The 25,458-nt window shown below is 42.3% G+C and overlaps 2 protein-coding genes across 2 annotated transcripts; both read left to right on the top strand.

Annotated features, from left to right (window-relative positions):
- The first annotated feature begins 272 nt into the window (after positions 1-272).
- Positions 273-5,610, top strand: LOC124016407. Its single transcript, XM_046331965.1, has 2 exons — positions 273-511; positions 4,175-5,610. Exons 1-2 carry the CDS (start codon positions 433-435, stop codon positions 5,608-5,610), a joined length of 1,515 nt encoding a protein of 504 aa, XP_046187921.1. The 5' UTR covers positions 273-432.
- A 52-nt stretch (positions 5,611-5,662) lies between these two features.
- On the top strand, positions 5,663-25,120 carry LOC124016209. The gene is made up of 10 exons (XM_046331756.1): positions 5,663-6,026; positions 6,277-6,523; positions 7,510-7,609; positions 10,596-10,673; positions 11,651-11,755; positions 12,296-12,428; positions 12,974-13,088; positions 18,677-18,801; positions 24,423-24,503; positions 24,690-25,120. Exons 1-10 carry the CDS (start codon positions 5,777-5,779, stop codon positions 24,779-24,781), a joined length of 1,326 nt encoding a protein of 441 aa, XP_046187712.1. The 5' UTR covers positions 5,663-5,776; the 3' UTR covers positions 24,782-25,120.
- Positions 25,121-25,458: the final 338 nt, after the last annotated feature.

A 25,458-nucleotide genomic window follows, 5' to 3' on the forward strand; every position in this document is an offset into this window, starting at 1 on the left:
ACCAGTCAGCCAAACCAGTTATTCAACTAACCAGCCAGTCAGCTATCCAGCCACCAATCAGTCATTAAGCCAACCAGTCAGCTAAACAGCCAGTCATTAAGGCAGTCACTAAACAGCCAGTCAATCACCCAACCAACCAGCCAGCCAGCCCCTCCTATGCTCCATAGAATAGATACAGTGGTGTTGGCTGGACCAATCAGCTGCTTAAACAGCAGGGGTTGATGCTGGCAGAGAGAGAGAGGCACAGAGAGGGAGGCTGCACACACATCTCTCACACACACACACGGTTGTTCCTTCTGAGACCAAACACACACACACACACTCGCTCGCACACAGACACACACTCTGATCTCTCTTCCACACACTCAACGTTTTATTATCCACTTCTGATCTGATTTTACATGTACATTTTGAATTGGTTTTATTTTTTGCATGTTTTCATACATTAGTACAATACACACATTTGCCAATATGTGCCTTGTTCCAGTTGTCGTGCTGTTGGCTTTTCTGGGTAAGTACGTCAAATGGTTTTTGAAATACTTTTGCAATACTTAAGCCTGGTTAGTTTGCAGTTCTTTTGTATACGAAGTGCTGTTTACGTGATTTACTGTAGAGGGTGTGGAAAAAGGTCACATAACATTTACACCTTGAAATCCACTTGCTTAGTTAATAATTGATTGTTAACTATCCTATTAACTGTCCCTAAAAAGAGATTATGATCAATACAGTTTCTTTCTGAATACTTTGTTTTATTCAATCAATCAAACGAATCCATCAAGTATCAAACTAATCTATCAAGTATCAAACGAATCCATCAAGTATCAAACTAATCTATCAAGTAACAAAATAATCTTTCAAGTATCAAACTAATCTACCAAGTATCAAACTAATCCATCAAGTATCAAACTAATCTATCAAGTATCAAACGAATCCATCAAGTATCAAACTAATCTATCAAGTAACAAAATAATCTTTCAAGTATCAAAAATCTAATCAAACTATCAAGTATCAAACAAGTATCAAACTAATCTTTCAAACTTGCTGTTAAAAATCACAGTGATGTTCCAATGGAGTTGTCTTCTGCATGGTCACAGGTTCAGAACACACCTGTGGTGTATATTTACATATTACTCTGTTATTACCTTTTCACCCTTAGATACATACACTCCACCCGTAGCAGCTATGAATGTCATTTGATACTGTAGCATTTCTCAGGGCTACCCAGGCTAATTGGTAGAATTACATGCGCTGAGAGACAATGTCTGCTTCCCAAATAGCACCCTATTCCCTACATAGGGCTTTAGTCAAAAGTAGTGCACTATAGTTTCAGACAATGTTATCGGCCCAATGGGTAGCAAGGGTGATAGCCATTTCATTCATCCTTAATACATGGCTTGGCTCACGCAGCAGTCTTTGGCGCCAGTAGCCTATTCTCTATGGCTGAGTTGAGCTCTTGTATGAAATCCATTCATGTGTTACATGAGACCAGTGTAATTTCAATGTGTGTCACTAGCTTAGATCAGGTGAGCAGTATACTCCTGGTAAGGGGGCATATCGGTTAAGTGAGAGGTAGAGTCCAATAGCTCACGTTCATAGGTGCTTTGTTTACTTCCTCCAGATATCCTAATATGGATGTTTACTGCATACCTTACATTCATAACAGTCCTGAGACATAGGCTATCATTCGGCTAGAATATGAAGGTATATTAACTGGTATGCGTATCTGTTTTATAGGCTACTACATGCATGTTGATTAGTTAATATTACTAATTCGCTGCAGCTATCTGTCATCGTCTCACGTTAAATATACTAGCTTTTACAATTACAGTGATGATGAAATGTACTAATTATTTGTCACGCCCTGGTCATTATATTTTGTGTTTTTGGTATATGTTTGGGTAAGCCAGGGTGTGACATGGGTTTATATGTTGTGTTTTCGTGTTGGGGTTTGTAGTAATTGGGATTGTGTATGATATTGGGGTGTGTCTAGTTAGGCTTGGCTGCCTGAGGCGATTCTCACTTGGAGTCAGCTGCTTATCGTTGTCTCTGATTGGGAACCGTATTTAGGCAGCCTGAGTTCGCGTTGTATTTTGTGGGTGTTTGTACCTGTGTCTGTGTTAGTCACCAGATAGGCTGTAATTAGTTCACGTTCCGTTTGTTGTTTTCTTATACAGTTATTTCATGTACCGCATTTATCTTCATTAAAGTCATGAGTAACCTACACGCTGCATTTCGGTCTGACTCTCTTCATACAACAGACAGAACGTCGTTACATTATTGACATTCAGTGGTGTAAAGTACTTAAGTAAAACTACTTTAAAGTACTACTTAAGTAGTTGATTTGGGTATCTGTACTTTACAATTTATATTTTTGACAACCTTTACTTTTACTTCACTATATTCTTAAAGACTATTACATTTTCAATGCTTAGCAGGACAGAAAAATTGTCTAATTCACACACTCATCCCTACTGCTTCTGATCTGGTGGACTCACTAAACACACATGCTGTAATGTTCTGTGTGTAGCTGGTGCATAGGAGTCAGGCGCATGACAGCAGAGATGAGTAACACTTGTAACTTTACTCAAAATATCAAATAACAAGTCGTACATACCAAGCCCACAAAACAACGGACCGAACATACAATAAAACAATCACGCACAAAAATTATGTGGAAAACAGAGGGTTAAATAATGAACATGTCATTTGGAACCAGGTGTGTAAAACAAAGACAAAACAAATGGAAAATGAAAGTGGATCGGCAATGGCTAGAAAGCCGGCGACGTCGACCGCCGAACGCCGGCCGAACAAGGAGAGGGACTGACTTTGGCGGAAGTCGTGTAAATGATTTGTTTGTAAATGATTTCTGAGCGTTGAATTGTGCCCCTGGCTATCCGTAAATAAAAAAAACAAGAAAATGGTGCCGTCTGGTTTGGATAATATAAGGAATTTTAAATGATTTATACTTTTGATACTTAAGTATATTTTAGCAATTACATTTACTTTTGATACTTAAGTATATTTAAAACGAAATACTTTTAGATATTTACTCAAGTAGGATTTTACTGGGTCACTTGAGTCATTTTCTATTAGTGTATCTTTACTTTTACTCAAGTATGACAATTGGGTACTTGTTCCACCACTATTGACCTTACAGTGATGATGAAAATATACTAGCTATTGACATTACAGTGATGATAAAAATATACTAGCTATTGACATTACAGTAATGATGAAAATATACTAGCTATTGACATTACAGTAATGATAAAAAATATATACTAGCTATTGACATTACAGTAATGTTGAAAATATACTCGCTATTGACATTACAATAGTGATAAAAATATACTAGCTATTGACATTACAGTAATGATAAAAATATACTAGCTATTGACATTACAGTAATGATGAAGTGACTGTAATAGTGGGGGAAACCCTTTCTACATGCCTTGGAAAATATGTCAGTTTAACCACTGCTACTGTATAGTCGTCAATGCTTAAGCTTGAAGAAATATCATAAACCACTTTAAGATTATCCTAAAAGGCCTAGTGCAGGCAAAAACATGAATTCCTGTGTTTTATATATATTTCCACACTATGGCCCTCATAGTGGTTGAAATAATACTGTGAAATTGTGAAGATTATAATAATGACCTTTTAGTGTAAGAGCTGTTTGAAAAGACCGTCAGAAATTTCAGCCTGTTTTGGTGGGATGGAGCTTTGGCCTGCCTGGTAATTAGTTAATAGACCAATAAAAAAGAGAGTTCCAAACGTCTCTGCCAATAACAGCTAGTTTTCAGTTTCCCCCTCCCAACTGAGACCAGTCCTAGCGAAATTCTACCTTGAGAAATGGCCCTTTACCAAGAAGATATTTTGGTTTCTTTTCGACCATTTTAATTGAGAACGATCACATTAAGGTACTTATTTGTGACCCAGAAATAATATTTAGATAAAAATGGCTGCAGTGGACCTTTAAGAACTTCCTTGAGAAATGAGAAAGATCAATATCAATTACTACACCTGTCAGTTATTACGTCCATAATGGCAAAGCATGTGAACACTCCAAAACAATTCATATGTAACACAACAGGGACGTACCTCCTTGTGCACTTATTTACTTCCACGTTTGTCTGTCTGTATGTCTCTCTGTCTGTTTGGCTGTGTTTTTCAGGTTTCAGTTCCTGCATCCAGTTTCAGGCCAACCTAAACATGGGGGGAGTCACGGGATGGGTGCGGTTTGACTCCACTAATCAGACGGCGACCATAAACGTCACCGGTACCGGAACCTGTGATTCGTCGCTCAACTTTTCCCTGAGTGTGTTCCCTGTGATGTTCGGCCATTTTGCTCAGCCTTGCCTTGAAGCCAACGTAGGAGCGAGCATCTTCAAGTTCACCTTTGATCCATTCTCATCCAACACCACTGTTAATATGTCCGGTCTATTTAAGCAGAGGTCAAATCTGGAAGACCTTTCGTTGACCTTGGAGACGTGCAACGGCACTAAAGCTTGTACAGTCATAAGCGGTCAAACCACAGTTCAGACGTGGCAGGCCAGGTTCTTCAGCTCGGTCGCCGGCGACATTTACATCAGGCAGAACGTCGGACAGACCCACGCCAGGGTCCTCGCAAACTTGGCAACGATTGGTCAGGTCGGTGCTACGGCAACCAACATCACCATCTTGACGTCGCAGAGTTCTGCTAGAGACTGTAAGGCTCTTCTGGATAGTCTGGAACCTTCATCTCTCACCCAGCTTGGGGAACTGAAAGTAGGCAGCCCTCTTACACCCGTCAAGTCTCGTTTGGACCTTGCTAGCTTCAGCTCCAACACCCGCTTTGCTCTCCTCAAACTGGGGTCTTCGAGTTATATGTGCGCTGAGATCAGACAAATGAATAGGAAGGAGGTGAGCGCCCTGGTGAACATGAGAGGGGTCAAGGGTTACTTCCTCTTTAGGCAGGACTCGCCGTTCGAAGTCACAAAACTGAGAGTGAATCTGACCAATCTGGGGAGCCGGGTCGGACCCTATCACATCCACCACTTCCCCACACCTCCTATGAGGTCACCGCCGCCGACGACCTGCTCCAACGACAACGTTGGAGGCCATTGGAACCCGTTTGGGATGGACACTAAAGATCCCACCTACCCCTCTGGACCTGGGTCGACCCATGACCGGTATGAAGTAGGGGACCTCAGCGCCAGGCATGGGTCACTAGAGGGTAAAGCTGTGATGGAAGCAGTTTTCACAGACTTCAACCTCCCTCTGTTCGGACAGAACAGCATAGTGGGTCGGTCTGTGGTAATCCACCGTCCGGATGGAACTAGGTTCCTGTGCACCTACATAAGCTACCCAGGAGAGGTGCATGTAGCCAGGGCTACATTCCGTCATCCTGTGGTGGGCATGGTCCAGTTCGTCCAACTCAAGAGCAACCCGTTGTCTGATGTCACAGTCTTCATGGATCTGTCCTATGGGAGACCCTCTGAGACCGCTACACGTAACCACCACTGGCACATCCACATGTATCCTATCAGCTCGGAGACAGACACGGACAAGGGGAGGTGTGGGACCACGGGGACCACTGGAACCCCTTCAACGTGGACACAAAGGATTTGAGCTACGCCCTCCACTGTGGCCCCTCCAGCCCCTTTTCCTGTGAGGTGGGGACCTCTCCAAAAAGCACAGCACCCTCCACCTGGGGACCCGAGTGGGTGGGGCGTCGGCCAAACACTTCTTCACGGATACCACTTCCTGGTTGTCACTTCCCGCCAGGTCGGGCTCCATGATTGGTCGATCGGTGGTGATCCACAGTGCGGAGGGTGCCACCCCCAGGATAGCCTGTGCTAACCTCACGGAGGTCCGGATGCCCGCGGCGGTCTTGGGCCCCTGGCATGGACCAGGGGTCTCTAGGGGCCAAATCCGGTTCTCCCAGGCTTTCCCTCAGGGCCCAACCATGATGGACGTCTCCCTGGCTGGACTCAGCTCCAGGGCTGGGGGCTACCACGTCCACATGCTGCCTATCAGTACCACAGGTACTATTTCATGTACTTTACAATGGGAGCCAGATGTCCTTGAGTGTTGTGAAAGTCCTCTAGTGTTCTGACTGTTTGTTCAGCCTTTGTGTGTATATCTGTTAATTAATTTCAAAGTTGTAACTCTTTTGTAATATGAACGGATGACTTGATAAAATCTTAATTTTTAAAAAACGCAAAGTATCAATCCTTTCCCCTCATTTTGTGAAAGGCTTTTATCAAATAAAGCATATTATTATTAATATTACAGGAGAGCCCTGCTCGGACAACAACGTCATGGACCACTTCAACCCCTTCTCCTGGAATGTGTCTACTTCTCCTGCCCCGGGGTCAGGGACTGTGGATGAGTATGAGACCGGGGACATCAGTGGGAAGTTCGGGATGCTGACGGATCAGAACCAGACACAGACTCAGTATTTGGACGGGAATATGCCGATGACAGGGCCGAACAGTATAGTGGGGAGGTCATTGGTGGTTCACTACACTAACGGATCCAGGTGAGTGTGGGGATTTTGTGTGTGTGTGTGAGAGAGAGACAGAGACAGAGAGAGAATGTGTCCTTTGTCATGGGTCTGTATAGCCACAGTTCCCTCCAGAAGTGCTATAAACAGCCAAACCAAAAATACACAAGGGGAAAGATTGTAACAGGTGGTGTGTGATTCATTTAAGACGGCTGTAGACTTGGTTCCTCTTTGGGTCACATTTGTGATACCTTGACATTCATGAACGGAACTTCTGACAAAATTAGAATGTTTTACATTATCGTACCAGTCGGTTCACGCAGAATCATTTCTGACTCAAATCAAACACTGTACTCATGTAAAAGGGAGATATTCACTTATATATTCACTTTTATTTATTTTTTAAATGTAACCTTTATTTCACTAGGCAAGTCAGTTAAGAAGAAATTCTTACTTAGAATGACACCCTACCGGGGAACAGTGGGTTAACAGCCTTGTTCAGGGGCAGAACAACAGATTTGTACCTTGTCAGCTCAGGGAAACCAGATAAACCTTTCGGTTACTGGCCAAACACTCTAGGACACACAGACATTTGAGTCATTTAGCAGATGATCTTATTGAGAGCAACTTACTGTATTTGCATGTTCATACATTTTCATACTGTTCACCCACGGGAATTGAACCCACAACCCTGGCGTTGTAAGCACCATGCTCTACCAAATGAGCCACACTTGGCTATACAGGACATGGGACAGCTCACATTATTACCTTGAACGAAGCTTCTTTGGCACAACAAGAAGCCAAACAGGCCTTTACAGGGTAGGATGTCTGGAATACTGCATCCTCATCTCTAGTTGTGGTGTTGACTTGTAAAGGGGGTATGTGGACAGTCTTCTGAATCAGCATAACAGTTTATAACACGTCTGAATCAGGCTTGCGTCCCCTCAATGTTTCATTTCTGAGTCGTTCACAACAATTGCTTTCTTTAATGAGTTCATAGTTGGTCTGTTTGTGAACTCCAGGATGCGGTGTGCTGACGTCTTAGCTGAGAATGCAACAGATGGACACTGGGTGTTTGCCAAGGCTGTCTTCAAAAGCACGGTGACGGGGACAGTCACACTGGTAAGACCTGGATCTCACCTTTGCTCTCAACAATATTCAGATGGCACAAAAGTACTTCACTGGTTTGAATCCGGTCTAATGCTATTTCTGAAAAAATCCAATAAAGCAATAATTGCCAAATATATACAACAACAAAAAAGACTTCATTATTGCCTACAGGGGAAACCGATTTAGACTAATTCAGACCATGAGGAATACAAGAACACACATCTGCAGGGGTGGATGTTATCCCGGTTATGATACGTCCCAGGAGAGTAGCTGGCAAATCATTACAAAGCTGCCACAAAAACATGACACTGTATTTTCTGCTGCGCCAGACAGTGAATTCATTACTGAGTCCTGTGTGTGACGGCAGGGCATGTGTCTGGATCTGTGTGTGTATATCTGTGAGTGTTTGTGTTTGTCTATGTGTGTCTATGGCTGTGTTTATTTTTTTCTCATTAATTGGTCTTTTGAACAATCAAATTGGTAAAAAGACCAATTTGTGGAAAAATATCAGAATTGGGCTCCCTGTGTAAACACAGCCATGTAGTATTGGCCTGTAGAGTCAGCCCCCAGCCTCCCGGCAGCCCCGGCAACCCCAGGCAGTCCCCAGTCTAAAGCACTCAGGAGAACAGCTGTATTTGTCAGGCTCCTGTACAGACCTGTGTCCTCCACAGTGTATCTCTATCTCTGTTTAGGATGCTTAGAGAACCCATCAAATATCCTTTCAAATATTATGGTCTATCATATGCAGGATTTACATGCTCTTTACAGACAGTTCAGAACACCTGGTAGGAGCGTCTCATAAAACAAGTGCTAATATAGCTTTGCTGACAGGACAGCAGGTGTTCATGTTCCCAGTGACGTAAGATTGCATAACCTTAAAACACCTGGTTAAATTACATTGACTCAGTAGCTAGTCTAACAGTATCCTCTACTATCTTCAGTCCCATTGACTCAGTAGCTAGTCTAACAGTATCCTCTACTGTCTTCAGTCCCATTGACTCAGTAGCTAGTCTAACAGTATCCTCTACTGTCTTCAGTCCCATTGACTCAGTAGCTAGTCTAACAGTATCCTCTACTGTCTTCAGTCCCATTGACTCAGTAGCTAGTCTAACAGTATCCTCTACTGTCTTCAGTCCCATTGACTCAGTAGCTAGTCTAACAGTATCCTCTACTGTCTTCAGTCCCATTGACTCAGTAGCTAGTCTAACAGTATCCTCTACTGTCTTCAGTCCCATTGACTCAGTAGCTAGTCTAACAGTATCCTCTACTGTCTTCAGTCCCATTGACTCAGTAGCTAGTCTAACAGTATCCTCTACTGTCTTCAGTCCCATTGACTCAGTAGCTAGTCTAACAGTATCCTCTACTGTCTTCAGTCCCATTGACTCAGTAGCTAGTCTAACAGTATCCTCTACTGTCTTCAGTCCCACTGACTCAGTAGCTAGTCTAACAGTATCCTCTACTGTCTTCAGTCCCATTGACTCAGTAGCTAGTCTAACAGTATCCTCTACTGTCTTCAGTCCCATTGACTCAGTAGCTAGTCTAACAGTATCCTCTACTGTCTTCAGTCCCATTGACTCAGTAGCTAGTCTAACAGTATCCTCTACTGTCTTCAGTCCCATTGACTCAGTAGCTAGTCTAACAGTATCCTCTACTGTCTTCAGTCCCATTGACTCAGTAGCTAGTCTAACAGTATCCTCTACTGTCTTCAGTCCCATTGACTCAGTAGCTAGTCTAACAGTATCCTCTACTGTCTTCAGTCCCATTGACTCAGTAGCTAGTCTAACAGTATCCTCTACTGTCTTCAGTCCCATTGACTCAGTAGCTAGTCTAACAGTATCCTCTACTGTCTTCAGTCCCATTGACTCAGTAGCTAGTCTAACAGTATCCTCTACTGTCTTCAGTCCCATTGACTCAGTAGCTAGTCTAACAGTATCCTCTACTGTCTTCAGTCCCATTGACTCAGTAGCTAGTCTAACAGTATCCTCTACTGTCTTCAGTCCCATTGACTCAGTAGCTAGTCTAACAGTATCCTCTACTGTCTTCAGTCCCATTGACTCAGTAGCTAGTCTAACAGTATCCTCTACTGTCTTCAGTCCCACTGACTCAGTAGCTAGTCTAACAGTATCCTCTACTGTCTTCAGTCCCATTGACTCAGTAGCTAGTCTAACAGTATCCTCTACTGTCTTCAGTCCCATTGACTCAGTAGCTAGTCTAACAGTATCCTCTACTGTCTTCAGTCCCCAGTAGCTAGTCTAACAGTATCCTCTACTGTCTTCAGTCCCATTGACTCAGTAGCTAGTCTAACAGTATCCTCTACTGTCTTCAGTCCCACTGACTCAGTAGCTAGTCTAACAGTATCCTCTACTGTCTTCAGTCCCATTGACTCAGTAGCTAGTCTAACAGTATCCTCTACTGTCTTCAGTCCCATTGACTCAGTAGCTAGTCTAACAGTATCCTCTACTGTCTTCAGTCCCATTGACTCAGTAGCTAGTCTAACAGTATCCTCTACTGTCTTCAGTCCCATTGACTCAGTAGCTAGTCTAACAGTATCCTCTACTGTCTTCAGTCCCATTGACTCAGTAGCTAGTCTAACAGTATCCTCTACTGTCTTCAGTCCCATTGACTCAGTAGCTAGTCTAACAGTATCCTCTACTGTCTTCAGTCCCATTGACTCAGTAGCTAGTCTAACAGTATCCTCTACTGTCTTCAGTCCCATTGACTCAGTAGCTAGTCTAACAGTATCCTCTACTGTCTTCAGTCCCATTGACTCAGTAGCTAGTCTAACAGTATCCTCTACTGTCTTCAGTCCCACTGACTCAGTAGCTAGTCTAACAGTATCCTCTACTGTCTTCAGTCCCACTGACTCAGTAGCTAGTCTAACAGTATCCTCTACTGTCTTCAGTCCCATTGACTCAGTAGCTAGTCTAACAGTATCCTCTACTGTCTTCAGTCCCATTGACTCAGTAGCTAGTCTAACAGTATCCTCTACTGTCTTCAGTCCCAGCAGACTTTTCTGGATGGCAGCTACAGTGACATCACTCTGGAGGTGGACGTGCGAGCGTCACAGGTGCTAGATGTAAGCATGCATGAACCTCTTGCATCTGTTCAATCTCTTTTAATAGATACAACAACAAAAAACGGTCACATTGTCATTGTTATCTAATTCCTAACCTTATCACAGGTAGGTTCAATTAAAAACAGGAGCCTGGAAAAATATCCTCTTTTTGTGGCAACAAATAACTTCTGTCACATAGTGGCTGTTATCTAGCCTACTGTCAATCAATCAAATGTATTTATAAAGCCGGTTTTACATCAGCCGTTGACACAGTGCTTTTACAGAAACCCTGCCTACAACCCCAAAGAGCAAGCAATGCAGACGTAGAACCACAATGCAGACGTAGAACCACAATGCAGACGTAGAACCACAATGCAGATGTAGAAACACAATACAGATGTAGAACCACAATGCAGATGTAGAACCACAATGCAGACGTAGAACCACAATGCAGATGTAGAAACACAATGCAGATGTAGAAACACAATGCAGATGTAGAAACACAATGCAGACGTAGAAACACAATGCAGATGTAGAAACACAATGCAGATGTAGAACCACAATGCAGATGTAGAAACACAATACAGATGTAGAAACACAATGGAGATGTAGAAACCACAGATGTAGAAACACAATGCAGATGTAGAAACACAATGGAGATGTAGAACCACAATGCAGATGTAGAAACACAATGCAGAAACACAATACAGATGTAGAAACACAATGCAGATGTAGAAACACAATGCAGATGTAGAAACACAATGGAGATGTAGAAACACAATGCAGATGTAGAAACACAATGCAGATGTAGAAACACAATGCAGATGTAGAAACACAATGCAGATGTAGAAACACAACGAAACACAATGGAGAAACACAATGCAGATGTAGAAACACAATGGAGATGTAGAAACACAATAGGGTCTATTAGAAAAGGGGAGCTGTATAAGAAGAATGATAAAACATCAGATAAATCCTGTTTTCCCCACTGTAACCAGGTAACAGAGGTTCCCTGGACAATCACTGGTAAAGGCTCTGAGTTGAACCACAACCAGTGTCCCGGTGTTTGGGACACATTTAACCCCTTCAACATGGAAGCTGGGGTGAGTTTATTCTCTCATTTTCACTCACAATACATCATGGCCCTTCTTAATGAAGTGTCTAGGATAGATCAGCATTCCTACTCTGAGACACTTTATGAATTAGGGCCCAGCACATCGCCATCATAGGAGAATTCCCCCCACTATGTAGCGCTGATCTCTGCTTTATTCCAACTTTAAAGTTCCACTTGATCAGCAAGTCTTATGGAATCCAACGGAACTGTGTTTGATATTCAATCGAATCTTTTGTCTTTGACAATGTCACAGTTGTTGGGTTTTGAGTTTGTAAGACAGGCATTTCACTGTACTTATGCGTGTGACATTAAAACTTGAAACTACACCACAACCACAACCATATACTTCACATTGTTCTCATAACCAGAAGTGGAAGTGTTTGTTGGAATTGGTTTCAATAGTATTAGAATGCGTAGAACAGTCATGGAACCTCTGACCCAGCCCTATTGACATGAATGGGGACTTCCCTTCTAGTAATTATATTTCTATGGTTGGTTCCGTCCTCTGCTCTGTTCTGTTCTCTCTCAGAACTCCAGTTGTTCCCGTGACAATGCTCTGAGTTGTGAGGTGGGAGATCTGACGACCAGACAGGGGACAGTCAGCCTGACACACAGACAGCTTTACACCGACACCAGCATACAACTGGCTGGGGACTACACAGGTAACACACAAGCATGTACGCACACACACACACAGAGACACACACACACAGAGACACATACACACATAGCACTGTAAGCTGGACCAGACAGAATACAGATGGCTGTACTCAGACACCAGCATACACATGTCAGGGGAGTACACAGGTAACACACAAGCATGTACACACACACACACAGAGACACACACACACACAGCACTGTAAGCTGGACCAGACAGAATACAGAAGGCTGTACTCAGACACCAGCATACACATGTCAGGGGAGTACACAGGTAACACACACACATTGTCTGTTCAGAAATCTAGACTCCTTTAGGAAGCACATGAAACATAATATTGATGTGTTGTCATTTGCACGCTCACCGAACTGCAATCCAAAATTGTTGCATCACATTATTTCCCAAGAGAATCAAGTTTCGTGAGAAAAATGGCAACCACCTTCACTATTAGTGGATATGTCATGTGTGAAACAACAAAGTCATTTAGGTGATAATATAAAAAGTATATTTCTGACTTTGGTGCTGTTGTTGATGTTGTTGTTGTAGTGGTCCACAGGTCCCTGGTCCTGAGGAGAGGCAGCGATGTCTTGGCGTGTGCCATCATTCTTCCAGAATCCCCCTGGGCAGAGCAGACCTTTCCCAACGTCATGTCTTTCAGCAGGTGGGTGTGATTGGGTATTAAACCGCCTGTGAACTCAAGACTGTGTTAGCCCATCAAGCTAAGACCTACAGGCGTTCATGTTGGGAGCCAATATGTGAGACCGAGCGGGTATTAAACCGTGGAACTGGAGAGGGAATGAGGAAGTGAATGTTATATGTAATTAGACTACTTGTTTTTAATATTTGAGTACCTGGCACTTACATTTATGGGGAATATTTCAACCATCAAGGAAACACCAGTATTATCTTGCTCTGTGGAAAGGGTTCTACATAGAAAAGGGTTCTATAAAGTGTTCTCCTATGGGGACAGCCGAAGAACCCTTTTAGGTTCTAGATAGCACCTTTTTTTCAAAGAGTGTATTCTCACCACGTCCTCAGCCAGCCACCACACGTGCCACACCTGAATAATCACTAATCCTGAATTATGGGATGACAGTACATCATCATGAATATATATACAGTGCCTTGCGAAAGTATTCGGCCCCCTTGAACTTTGCGACCTTTTGCCACATTTCAGGCTTCAAACATAAAGATATAAAACTGTATTTTTTTGTGAATAATCAACAACAAGTGGGACACAATCATGAAGTGGAACGACATTAATTGGATATTTCAAACTTTTTTAACAAATCAAAAACTGAAAAATTGGGCGTGCAAAATTATTCAGCCCCTTTACTTTCAGTGCAGCAAACTTTCTCCAGAAGTTCAGTGAGGTTCTCTGAATGATCCAATGTTGACCTAAATGACTAATGATGATAAATTCAATCCACCTGTGTGTAATCAAGTCTCCGTAAAATGCACCTGCACTGTGATAGTCTCAGAGGTCCGTTAAAAGCGCAGAGAGCATCATGAAGAACAAGGAACACACCAGGCAGGTCCGAGATACTGTTGTGAAGAAGTTTAAAGCCGGATTTGGATACAAAAGATTTCCCAAGGTTTAAACATCCCAAGGAGCACTGTGCAAGCGATAATATTGAAATGGAAGGAGTATCAGACCACTGCAAGTCTACCAAGACCTGGCCGTCCCTCTAAATTTGTAAGTTGCTCTGGATAAGAGCGTCTGCTAAATGACTTAAATGTAAATGTAAACTTTCAGCTCATACAAGCAGAAGACTGATCAGAGATGCAGCCAAGAGGCCCATGATCACTCTGGATGAACTGCAGAGATCTACAGCTGAGGTGGGAGACTCTGTCCCTAGGACAACAATCAGTCGTATATTGCACAAATCTGGCCTTTATGGAAGAGTGGCAAGAAGAAAGCCATTTCTTAAAGATATCCATAAAAAGTGTCGTTTAAAGTTTGCCACAAGCCACCTGGGAGACACACCAAACATGTGGAAGAAGGTGCTCTGGTCAGATGAAACCAAAATTGAACTTTTTGGCAACAATGCAAAATGTTATGTTTGGCGTAAAAGCAACACAGCTCATCACCCTGAACACACCATCCCCACTGTCAAACATGGTGGTGGCAGCATCATGGTTTGGGCCTGCTTTTCTTCAGCAGGGACAGGGAAGATGGTTAAAATTGATGGGAAGATGGATGGAGCCAAATACAGGACCATTCTGGAAGAAAACCTGATGGAGTCTGCAAAAGACCTGAGACTGGGACGGAGATTTGTCTTCCAACAAGACAATGATCCAAAACATAAAGCAAAATCTACAATGGAATGGTTCAAAAATAAACATATCCGGGTGTTAGAATTGCCAAGTCAAAGTCCAGACCTGAATCCAATCGAGAATCTGTGGAAAGAACTGAAAACTGCTGTTCACAAATGCTCTCCATCCAAACTCACTGAGCTCGAGCTGTTTTGCAAGGAGGAATGGGAAAGATTTTCAGTCTCTCGATGTGCAAAACTGATAGAGACATACCCCAAGCGACTTACAGCTGTAATCGCAGCAAAAGGTGGTGCTACAAAGTATTCACTTAAGGGGGCAGAATAATTTTGCATGCCCAATTTTTCAGTTTTTGATTTGTTAAAAAAGTTTGAAATATCCAATAAATGTCGTTCCACTTCATGATTGTGTCCCACTTGTTGTTGATTCTTCACAAAAAAATACAGTTTTATATCTTTATGTTTGAAGCCTGAAATGTGGCAAAAGGTCGCAAAGATCAAGGGGGCCGAATACTTTCGCAAGGCACTGTATATATATATATATATATGTTCAGTGCACAAAACATTAGGAACACCTTCTCTTACCATGACAAACTGACCAGGTGAATCCAGGTGAAAGCTGCAGCTGAATCCCTTAATGATGCCACTTGTTAAATCCACTTCAATCAGTGTAGATGAAGGGGAGGAGACAGGTTAAAGAAGGATTTTTATGCGTTGAGACATTTGACACATGGATCGTGTGTTTCATTCAGAGGATGGATGAGCAAAACAACATATTTAGATGCCTTTGAACAGGGTATGATTGTAGGTGCCAGGCATATTGGTTTGAGTCAAGAACTGCAACGCTGCTGGATTTTTCACGCTCAACAGTTTCTCGTGTGTATCAAGAATGGTCCACCACCCAAAGGATATCCAGCCAACTTGACACAGCTGTGGAAAACAATGGAATCAACATTGGCCAGCATACTGTTCTTAATGTTTTGTATACTCAATATCACACAGATGGGTTGTCATGTGCCTTTTACTGAGGAGTGGCTTCCGTCTGGCAACTCTACAGTAAAGGCCTGATTGGCAGAGTGCTGCAGAGATGGTTGTCCTTCTGGAAGGTTCTCCCATCTCCATCCACAGAGGAACTCTGTCAGAGTGACCATCGGATTCTTGGTTACCTCCCTGACCAAGGCCCTTCTCCCCCGATTGCTCAGTTTGGTCAGGCGGCCAGCTGTAGGAAGAGTCTTGGTGGTTCCAAACTTCTTCCATTTAAGAATGATGGAGGCGACTGTGTTCTTGGGGACCTTCAATGCTACAGAAATGTTTTGGTACCCTTCCCCAGATTTGTGCCTTAACACAATCCTGTCTCAGAGCTCTATGGACAATTCCTTCGACCTCATGGCTTGGTTTTTGCTCTGACATGCACTGTCAACCGTGGGACCTTATATAGACAGGTGTGTGCCTTTCCTAATCATGTCCAATCAATTGAATTTACCACAGGTGGACTCCAATCAAGTTGTAGAAACATCTCAAAGATGATCAATGGAAACAGGATGCACCCGAGCTCAATTTCGAGTCTCATAGCAAATGGTCTGAATACTTATGTAAATAAGGTATTTCCGTTTTTAATTTTTAATAAATTAGCAAACATTTCTAAAAACATGTTTTCGCTTTGTCATTATGGGGTATTGTGTGTAGATTGATGAGGAAATTTTTTTTTTAAATAAATTTTAGAGTGAGATTAACGTAACAAAATGTGAAAAAAGTACAGGGTCTGAATACTTTCTGAATGCTCTGTATATATGACAGGATGTTGGTTGCACCTTAATTGGGAAGAACGGGTTCGTGATAATGACTGGAGCAGAATCAGTGGAATGGTACCATATACATAAAACACATGGTTTCCAGGTGTTTGATGGCATTCCATTTGCTCCGTTCCATTATTATGCAGCCTCTGTGTATGTATGTATGTATGTATGTATGTACGTACAGTGGGGCAAAAAAGTATTTAGTCAGCCACCAATTGTGCAAGTTCTCCGACTTAAAAAGATGAGAGAGGCCTGTAATTTTCATCATAGGTACACTTCAACTATGACAGACAAAATGAGAGAAAAAATCCAGAAAATCACATTGTAGGATTTCTGTAAGTCTTCACAAGGTTTTCACACAGTGTTGCTGGTATTTTGGCCCATTCCTCCATGCAGATCTCCTCTAGAGCAGTGATGTTTTGGGGCTGTTGCTGGGCAACATGGACTTTCAACTCCCTCCAAAGAGTTTCTATGGGGTTGAGATCTGGAGACTGGCTAGGCCACTCCAGGACCTTGAAATGCTTCTTACGAAGCCACTCCTTTGTTGCCCAGGCAGTGTGTTTGGGATCATTGTCATGCTGAAAGACCCAGCCATGTTTAATCTTCAATGCCCTTGCTGATGGAAGGAGGTTTTCACTCAAAATCTCACGATACATGGCCCCATTCATTCTTTCCTTTACACGGATCAGTCGTCCTGGTCCCTTTGCAGAGAAACAGCCCCAAAGCATGTTGTTTCCACCCCCATGCATCACAGTAGGTATGGTGTTCTTTGGATGCAACTCAGCATTCTTTGTCCTCCAAACACGACGAGTTGAGTTTTTACCAAAAGGTCTATTTTGGTTTCATCTGACCATATGACATTCTCCCAATCTTCTTCTGGATCATCCAAATGCTCTCTAGCAAACTTCAGATGGACCTGGACATGTACTGGCTTAAGCGGGGGGACACGTCTGGCACTGCAGGATTTGAGTCCCTGGCGGCGTAGTGTGTTGCTGATGGTAGGCTTTGTTACTTTGGTCCCAGCTCTCTGCAGGTCATTCACTAGGTCCCCCCGTGTGGTTCTGGGATTTTTGCTCACCGTTCTTGTGATCATTTTGACCCCACGGGGTGAGATCTTACATGGAGCCCCAGATCGGGGGAGATTATCAGTGGTCTTGTGTATCTTCCATTTCCTAATAATTGCTCCCACAGTTGATTTCTTCAAACTAAGCTGCTTACCTATTGCAGATTCAGTCTTCCCAGCCTGATGCAAGTCTACAATTTTGTTTCTGGTGTTCTTTGATAGCTCTTTGGTCTTGGCCATAGTGGAGTTTGCAGTGTGACTGTTTGAGGTTGTGGACAGGTGTCTTTTTATACTGATAACAAGTTCAAACAGTTGCCATTAATACAGGTAACGAGTGGAGGACAGATGAGCCTCTTAAAGAAGAAGTTACAGGTCTGGATGTCATAAGGTGAATGCACCAATTTGTAAGTCGCTCTGGATAAGAGCGTCTGCTAAATGACTTAAATGTAAATGTAAACGTCTGTGAGAGCCAGAAATCTTGCTTGTTTGTTGGTGACCAAATACTTATTTTCCACCATAATTTGCAAATTAATTCATTTAAAATCCTACAATGTGATTTAGGATTTTGTCTTGTCATAGTTGAAGTGTACCTATGATGAAAATTACAGGCCTCTCATCTTTTTAAGTGGGAGAACTTGCACAATTGGTGGCTGACTAAATACTTTTTTTGCCCCACTGTATACAGTGCCAAAATATTTTGCACGCCCAATTTTTCAGTTTTTGATTTGTTAAAAAAGTTTGAAATATCCAATAAATGTCGTTCCACTTCATGATTGTGTCCCACTTGTTGTTGATTCTTCACAAAAAAATACAGTTTTATATCTTTATGTTTGAAGCCTGAAAGGTGGCAAAAGGTCGCAAAGTTCAAGGGGGCCGAATATTTTCGCAAGGCACTGTATGTATGTATGTATGTATGTATGTATGTATGTATGTATGTATGTATGTATGTATGTATGTATGTATGTATGTATGTATGTATGTATGTATGTATGTATGTATGTATGTATGTATGTATGTATGTATGTATGTATGTATGTATGTATGTTGTCAAATTGTATATCTTCCCAACACATTTTTAAAACAAAATAAATAGTCTATTGTTCATTTTTCTCTCCAGATATGACTTCCGCAATAGGGTGGCAGAGGTCCTAGAGGTGAACATGTCCAGGGTCACCATCCTTCCAGGGTCTCCTCTGGCCACAGTGGACGGACCGTGCCAGAAAGTCAGCTTCCTTGTCTCAGGTACAGCCAGTAATAGAGTGCTGTATGTGAATGGGTAAAGCACAGTGATTCACAATATTCTCTGATCAAAGAAGAAAAAAATAAGAAACATTTTACGTCTCGGAATTACAGAGGCAGTGGCACTTAAGACACATTTAAAACATTACATTGGTAATTCTTGTCTGTGCCCATGCAATTATCAGCTTCCTTATCTCTGGTACAGCTGATGACATACAGAAGTATATTGTTCGTCTTTGGTTCAGCGCAATGATGCCCAATATTCATTTATCAAAATCTGACTGAAAGCGTGTTCCCTTTGAATTTCTATATTGTTCAAAAGTTACATTCTTTCCAAATAAGACACAGACAAATGTTCCAGCACAAACACTGATAATTATGGCAAAGTCAAAACATGACAGAATTCATTATTGTCTGTACCCATGATAATATACCAAGTCCCCTCTCCTGACCCTAAAACTGAACAGGGAGTGGTGACATGTAAGGTGTAAAAAGGAAGTGGATGGGTTGTGCTGATGAATCAGATCAGCCTATAACATCTGACAATGCATGTGGGGGAATTGTTTTAACAATAACAATAAAGTGTAAAGTCCCAGTGCAGTCGAAAAGTGATATTCCTGTGTTTTACAATATAGATTTTTCCTCACCATGAGGTTAAAATATAATTATGATAATGCTCTTTTAATGTAAGAGCTGTTTGAAAAGACAGCCTGAAATTCTTGCCTGTTTTAGTGGGATGGCGCTTTAGCCTGCCTGGTGATATCACCAGGTGGTAAATGAGTTAATAGACCAAATCAAAATCAAATCAAATTTTATTTATATAGCCCTTCGTACATCAGCTGATATCTCAAAGTGCTGTACAGAAACCCAGCCTAAAACCCCAAACAGCAAGCAATGCAGGTGTAGAAGCACGGTGGCTAGGAAAAACTCCCTAGAAAGGCCAAAACCTAGGAAGAAACCTAGAGAGGAACCAGGCTATGTGGGGTGGCCAGTCCTCTTCTGGCTGTGCCGGGTGGAGATTATAACAGAACATGGCCAAGATGTTCAAATGTTCATAAATGACCAGCATGGTCGAATAATAGTAAGGCAGAACAGTTGAAACTGGAGCAGCAGCATGGCCAGGTGGACTGGGGACAGCAAGGAGTCATCATGTCAGGTAGTCCTGGGGCATGGTCCTAGGGCTCAGGTCAGTTGAAACTGGAGCAGCAGCATGGCCAGGTGGACTGGGACCAGCAAGGAGTCATCATGTCAGGTAGTCCTGGGGCATGGTCCTAGGGCTCAGGTCCTCCGAGAGAGAGAAAGAAAGAAGGAGAGAATTAGAGAACGCACACTTAGATTCACACAGGACACCGAATAGGACAAGGGAAGTACTCCAGATATAACAAACTGACCCTAGCCCCCCGACACAAACTACTGCAGCATAAATACTGGAGGCTGAGACAGGAGGGGTTAGGAGACACTGTGGCCCCATCCGAGGACACCCCCGGACAGGGCCAAACAGGAAGGATATAACCCCAAAGTGGGTTTGCCAAAGCACAGCCCCCACACCACTAGAGGGATATCTTCAACCAATAAGAAAGAGAGTTCCAAATCTTTCTGCCAATAACAGCTCATTTTCAGTTTTCAGCTCCTCACTCAGACCACTCCCAGACAGTCCTAGCAAAATTCTAGCTTGAGAAATTGCTCTTTGCTATTTTTGACCATTTTAAATCACAGCAAGGTACTTAATTGTTACCCAGAAATGATTTGATATTGAGATAAAACGGCTGCATTGGATCTCTAAGCGCTTGTGAGGGAGATCCCCTAGAGCTTATAGTCTAAGAGCCTACAGCGTCTTCAGAAAAACAATAAAGTATCTTCCTCAGTGAGTCATTGGATCTTTAAGCACTTGTGAGGGAGATCCCCTAGAGCTTATAGTCTAAGAGCCTACAGCGTCTTCAGAAAAACAATAAAGTATCTTCCTCAGTGAGTCATTGGATCTCTAAGCACTTGTGAGGGAGATCCCCTAGAGCTTATAGTCTAAGAGCCTACAGCGTCTTCAGAAAAACAATAAAGTATCTTCCTCAGTGAGTCATTGGATCTCTAAGCACTTGTGAGGGAGATCCCCTAGAGCTTATAGTCTAAGAGCCTACAGCGTCTTCAGAAAAACAATAAAGTATCTTCCTCAGTGAGTCATTGGATCTTTAAGCACTTGTGAGGGAGATCCCCTAGAGCTTATAGTCTAAGAGCCTACAGCGTCTTCAGAAAAACAATAAAGTATCTTCCTCAGTGAGTCATTGGATCTTTAAGCACTTGTGAGGGAGATCCCCTAGAGCTTATAGTCTAAGAGCCTACAGCGTCTTCAGAAAAACAATAAAGTATCTTCCTCAGTGAGTCATTGGATCTTTAAGCACTTGTGAGGGAGATCCCCTAGAGCTTATAGTCTAAGAGCCTACAGCGTCTTCAGAAAAACAATAAAGTATCTTCCTCAGTGAGTCATTGGATCTTTAAGCACTTGTGAGGGAGATCCCCCTAGAGCTTATAGTCTAAGAGCCTACAGCGTCTTCAGAAAAACAATAAAGTATCTTCCTCAGTGAGTCATTGAAAGTAGTGAGAAGCTAGTCACCCATATTCAGAAGTGGTTTCAGGACAGGTTCACTGCAGAGGTGTTGAAGCGATGACAGCAATTTGAGTAAGAATGACAGCTACTGCACATTGTTGTCCCTCATTTTAAGGTAAACGTCAGTTCAAGTCAAATACTAACAGTGACAATACAGCGTAGGTCAATCACCAGTCTAACGTTATATTGGAAAGGTCAAATCAAATCAATTGTTATTGGTCACATGCAGATGTTATTGCGAGTGTAGCGAAATGCTTGTGCTTCTAGTTCCGACAGTGCGGCAATATCTAACAAGTAATCTTAACATTCCACAACAACTACCTAATACACACAAATATAAGTAAAGGAATTGAATAGAATATATACATATATACATTTTTGGATGAGCAACGACTGAGCAGCATAGGCAAGATGCAATTGATGGTATAAAATACAGTGTATACATATGAGATGAGTAATGCAAGATATGTAAACATTATTAAAGTGGCATTATTAAAGTGACTAATGATCCATTTATTAAAGTGGCAAATTATTTCAAGTCTGTATGTAGGCAGCAGCCTTTCTGAGGTTAGTGATGGCTGTTTAACAGTCTGATGGCCTTGAAATAGAAGCTATTGTTTAGTCTCTCGGTCCCAACTTTGATGCACCTGTACTGACCTCGCCTTCTGGATGGTAGCGGGGTGAACTGGCAGTGGCTCGGGTGGTTGATGATCTTTTTGGCCTTCCTGTTACATCGGGTGCTGTAGGTGTCCTGGAGGGCATGTAGTTTGCCCCTGGTGATGCGTTGTGCAGACCTCACTACCCTCTGGAGAGCCCTGCGGTGATTGTGGGCGGAGCAGTTGCCGTACCAGGCAGTGATACAGCCCAACAGGATGCTCTCAATTGTGCATCTGTAAAGGTTTGTGAGGGTTTTTGGTGACAAGCCAAATTTCTTCAGCCACCTGAAGTGCAAGATCATCTCCTTTGTTTTGTTGACGTTGGGTGAGAGGTTGTTTTCCTGACACCACACTCCGAGTGCCGGCATCTCCTCCATATAGGCTGTTGGTAATCAAGCCTACTACTGTTGTGCCGTCTGCAAACTTGATGATTGAGTTGGAGGTGTGCATGTGGGTAGTTGTTTTCTGTCTCTGTCTGCACCAGACAGAACTCTTTCGTGTTGGTCTATTTTTGTTATTTAGTCTTAGTGTTCTGAGTTAAAATAAATATTAACATGGACACGTGCCACACTGTATTTTGGTCCGATCTTGACTACTCTTCCTCAGACGAAGAGGAGACTCGTTACAGTTGGACTAGTTAACTGTAAGGTTGCAAGATTGAATTCCCTTGAGCTGACAAAGTGAAAATCTGTCGTTCTGCCCCTGAACGAGGCAATTAACCCACCATTCCTAGGCAGTCATTGAAAATAAGAATGTGTTCTTAACTGATTTGCCTAGTTAAATAAAGATTAAATAAAGATTAAATAAAGGTGTAAAAAAAATAATAATAAAAAAAGTGGCCAAATCGGTGTCCAAAAATACAGATTTCCGATTGTTATGAAAACTTGAAATCGGCCCTAATTAATCGGCCATTCCGATTAATCGGTCGACCTCTAGTAGGCTGCTCACAGATGGTTTGAAGGACACAGATTAAGCCTTGTATAATGGAGAAAAACAACTCCTCCTCATGCTACAGAGCAATTACCAGGGTTTTTGTGTGTCGTTTTCAATGAACTGTCAAATCGTGGGAGTCTGTGTAGATGCTATGCTAGGTGTTGATTCTTCCCTCCATTAAGCTTTGTTGTTTTCTCAGCCCTTGTGTGAGAGCTACTCAGATATAGTTGCGTTCCAAAGGCACCCTATTCCCTACATAGTGCACTACTTTTAACAGAACCCTAATGTCCCTGATCAAAAGTAGTGCACTAAGTAGCTAGCTGCTCAGGCCTCTGTGTCTGTCCAGACAATGAATAATTCTGCCCATTCAAAAGCCTTACAAAACCTAGAAAAACTGCTGGGTAACCTGATGCAGGAGTTAAGTGTCTGGCTATTCTCTATAGTGTACTACTTTTGACCAAAGTCCTATGCATCCTGGTCAAAAGTAGTGCACTAAGTAGGGAATAGGGTGCCCTTTGGGATGCAGCCTGTGTCCCCCTCCAAGTTGTCTGTCCCAGTAGGACAGAGGAGAGCAGTGTATGGAGAAGTGGTACCACAGTATAGCACAGACAGGATGGCCTTTATGACATCAGAAGAACACAGTGGGACGTTCTCAGTCTAGGGCTGCCCGATGAAGACATACAGAGTTGTGAATGATAACTATCTTAATGAAAAAAACATTGTTTTTCCTTGATCTGGGTACTCAGACTAGGCTGTAGATGTATTTATTGAGTCATACTGAGACAATAAATGACAGAAAATACACACATGAAAATATAAATACCAAATGCAAGCATAAAGAAAAACATGGTCATAAAAAAACAAAGACATTCATCAGTAATAAGGTCCTCAATCAGCTTTCTGAATGGACATAGAGGCACCAGAACATCACATTCATCAGTAATAAGGTCCTCAATCATCTTTCTGAATGGACATAGAGGCACCAGAACTTCACATTTAACATTTTGAAGATTGTTCCACAAATAATGTTCAAGAAAACTAAAGCTGATTTACCTAACTCTGAGAGCCCACAGGAATTTACAGAGTTAGTCATCCCTGAGAACGGGTGTGGTAGCTAGTATGACTACAGTTTAGTCATGATGTTAGGAACAGTGGAACTTTTTGTAAAAGCGCTTCATAAATGAAAACATAGCAATGTATCAACCTATGTGACATCAAAGAGGGCCAACCAACTTTCTGGCAGAGAATGTGTGATATACCATCCAAGCTTTCACAGACTCCAAAACAATCTTTACACAATATTCTTAGTTTAGGGAAGCCTGGTGAAGACATTACAGGGCAGAATAAAGTGGCAATAACATTGTAATAATACTGTGGTAACTCAATGCTACATACTACTGTGACTTTTAATAACCAATAACCCTGTTGACTTCCAGGGGAGGTGAGTACGGACAAGATGAACTCTATCAAAGACAGTGAGAAGATGGGCATCTTCAAGCAGACAGAAGGTTGCTCAAGTAAGTACACCATTGACTCACACACCCACCCACACACACCCACCCACACACACACACACACCCACCCACACACACTCAATACAGTAGGTGTGATAGTGTATAACTGAACAGAAACATACAAATAAACCTTACTGTGTAGACGTATTCATGTAATACAATCTTTCATCTCAATGTTAATTTAAACAGGAAGTTCTGGACAACTGCTGGAGCCTGGGAGATATCTGGTGATGTTGACGATAGCTGCAGCCTACTTCCTACACTCTCTGATCCAGCAGTAGTTTATACTGTAGATCTAGGTTTGTATCCCAAATGACACCCTATTCCCCATATAGTGCACTACTTCTGACCAGAGGACTTCAAAAAAAATATATATATGTATATTTCACTTTTATTTAACCAGGTAAGCCAGTTGAGAACAAGCTCTCATTTACAATTGCGACCTGGCCAAGTTAAAGCAAGGCAGTGCGACACAAGCAACTAAACAGAGTTACGCATGGAATAAACAAACGTACAGTCAATAACACAATAGAACAAATCGATATACATTGTGTGCAAATGAGGTAAGATTAGGGAGGTAAGGCAATAAATAGGCTGTAGTGGCGAAGTAATTACAATTTAGCAGGCAAACTGGAGTGATAGATGTGCAGAAAATGAATGTGCAAGTAGAGATACTGGGGTGCAAAGGAGCAAAAAAAAAAAAAAATAACAATATGGGGATGAGGTAGTTGGATGGGCTATTTACAGATGGGCTATGTACAGGTGCAGTGATCTGTAGGCTGCTCTGACAGCTGATGCATAAAGTTAGTGAGGGAGATATGAGTCTCCAGCTTCAGTAATTTTTAAAATTCATTCCAGTTATTGGCAGCAGAGAACTGGAAGGAAAGGCGGCCAAAGGTGGAATTGACTTTGTTGGTGACCAGTGAAATATACCTGCTGGAGCGCATGCTACAGGTGG

The sequence above is a fragment of the Oncorhynchus gorbuscha genome, linkage group LG26, assembly GCF_021184085.1.
Source record: "Oncorhynchus gorbuscha isolate QuinsamMale2020 ecotype Even-year linkage group LG26, OgorEven_v1.0, whole genome shotgun sequence".
Classification (NCBI taxonomy): Eukaryota; Metazoa; Chordata; class Actinopteri; order Salmoniformes; family Salmonidae; genus Oncorhynchus; species Oncorhynchus gorbuscha.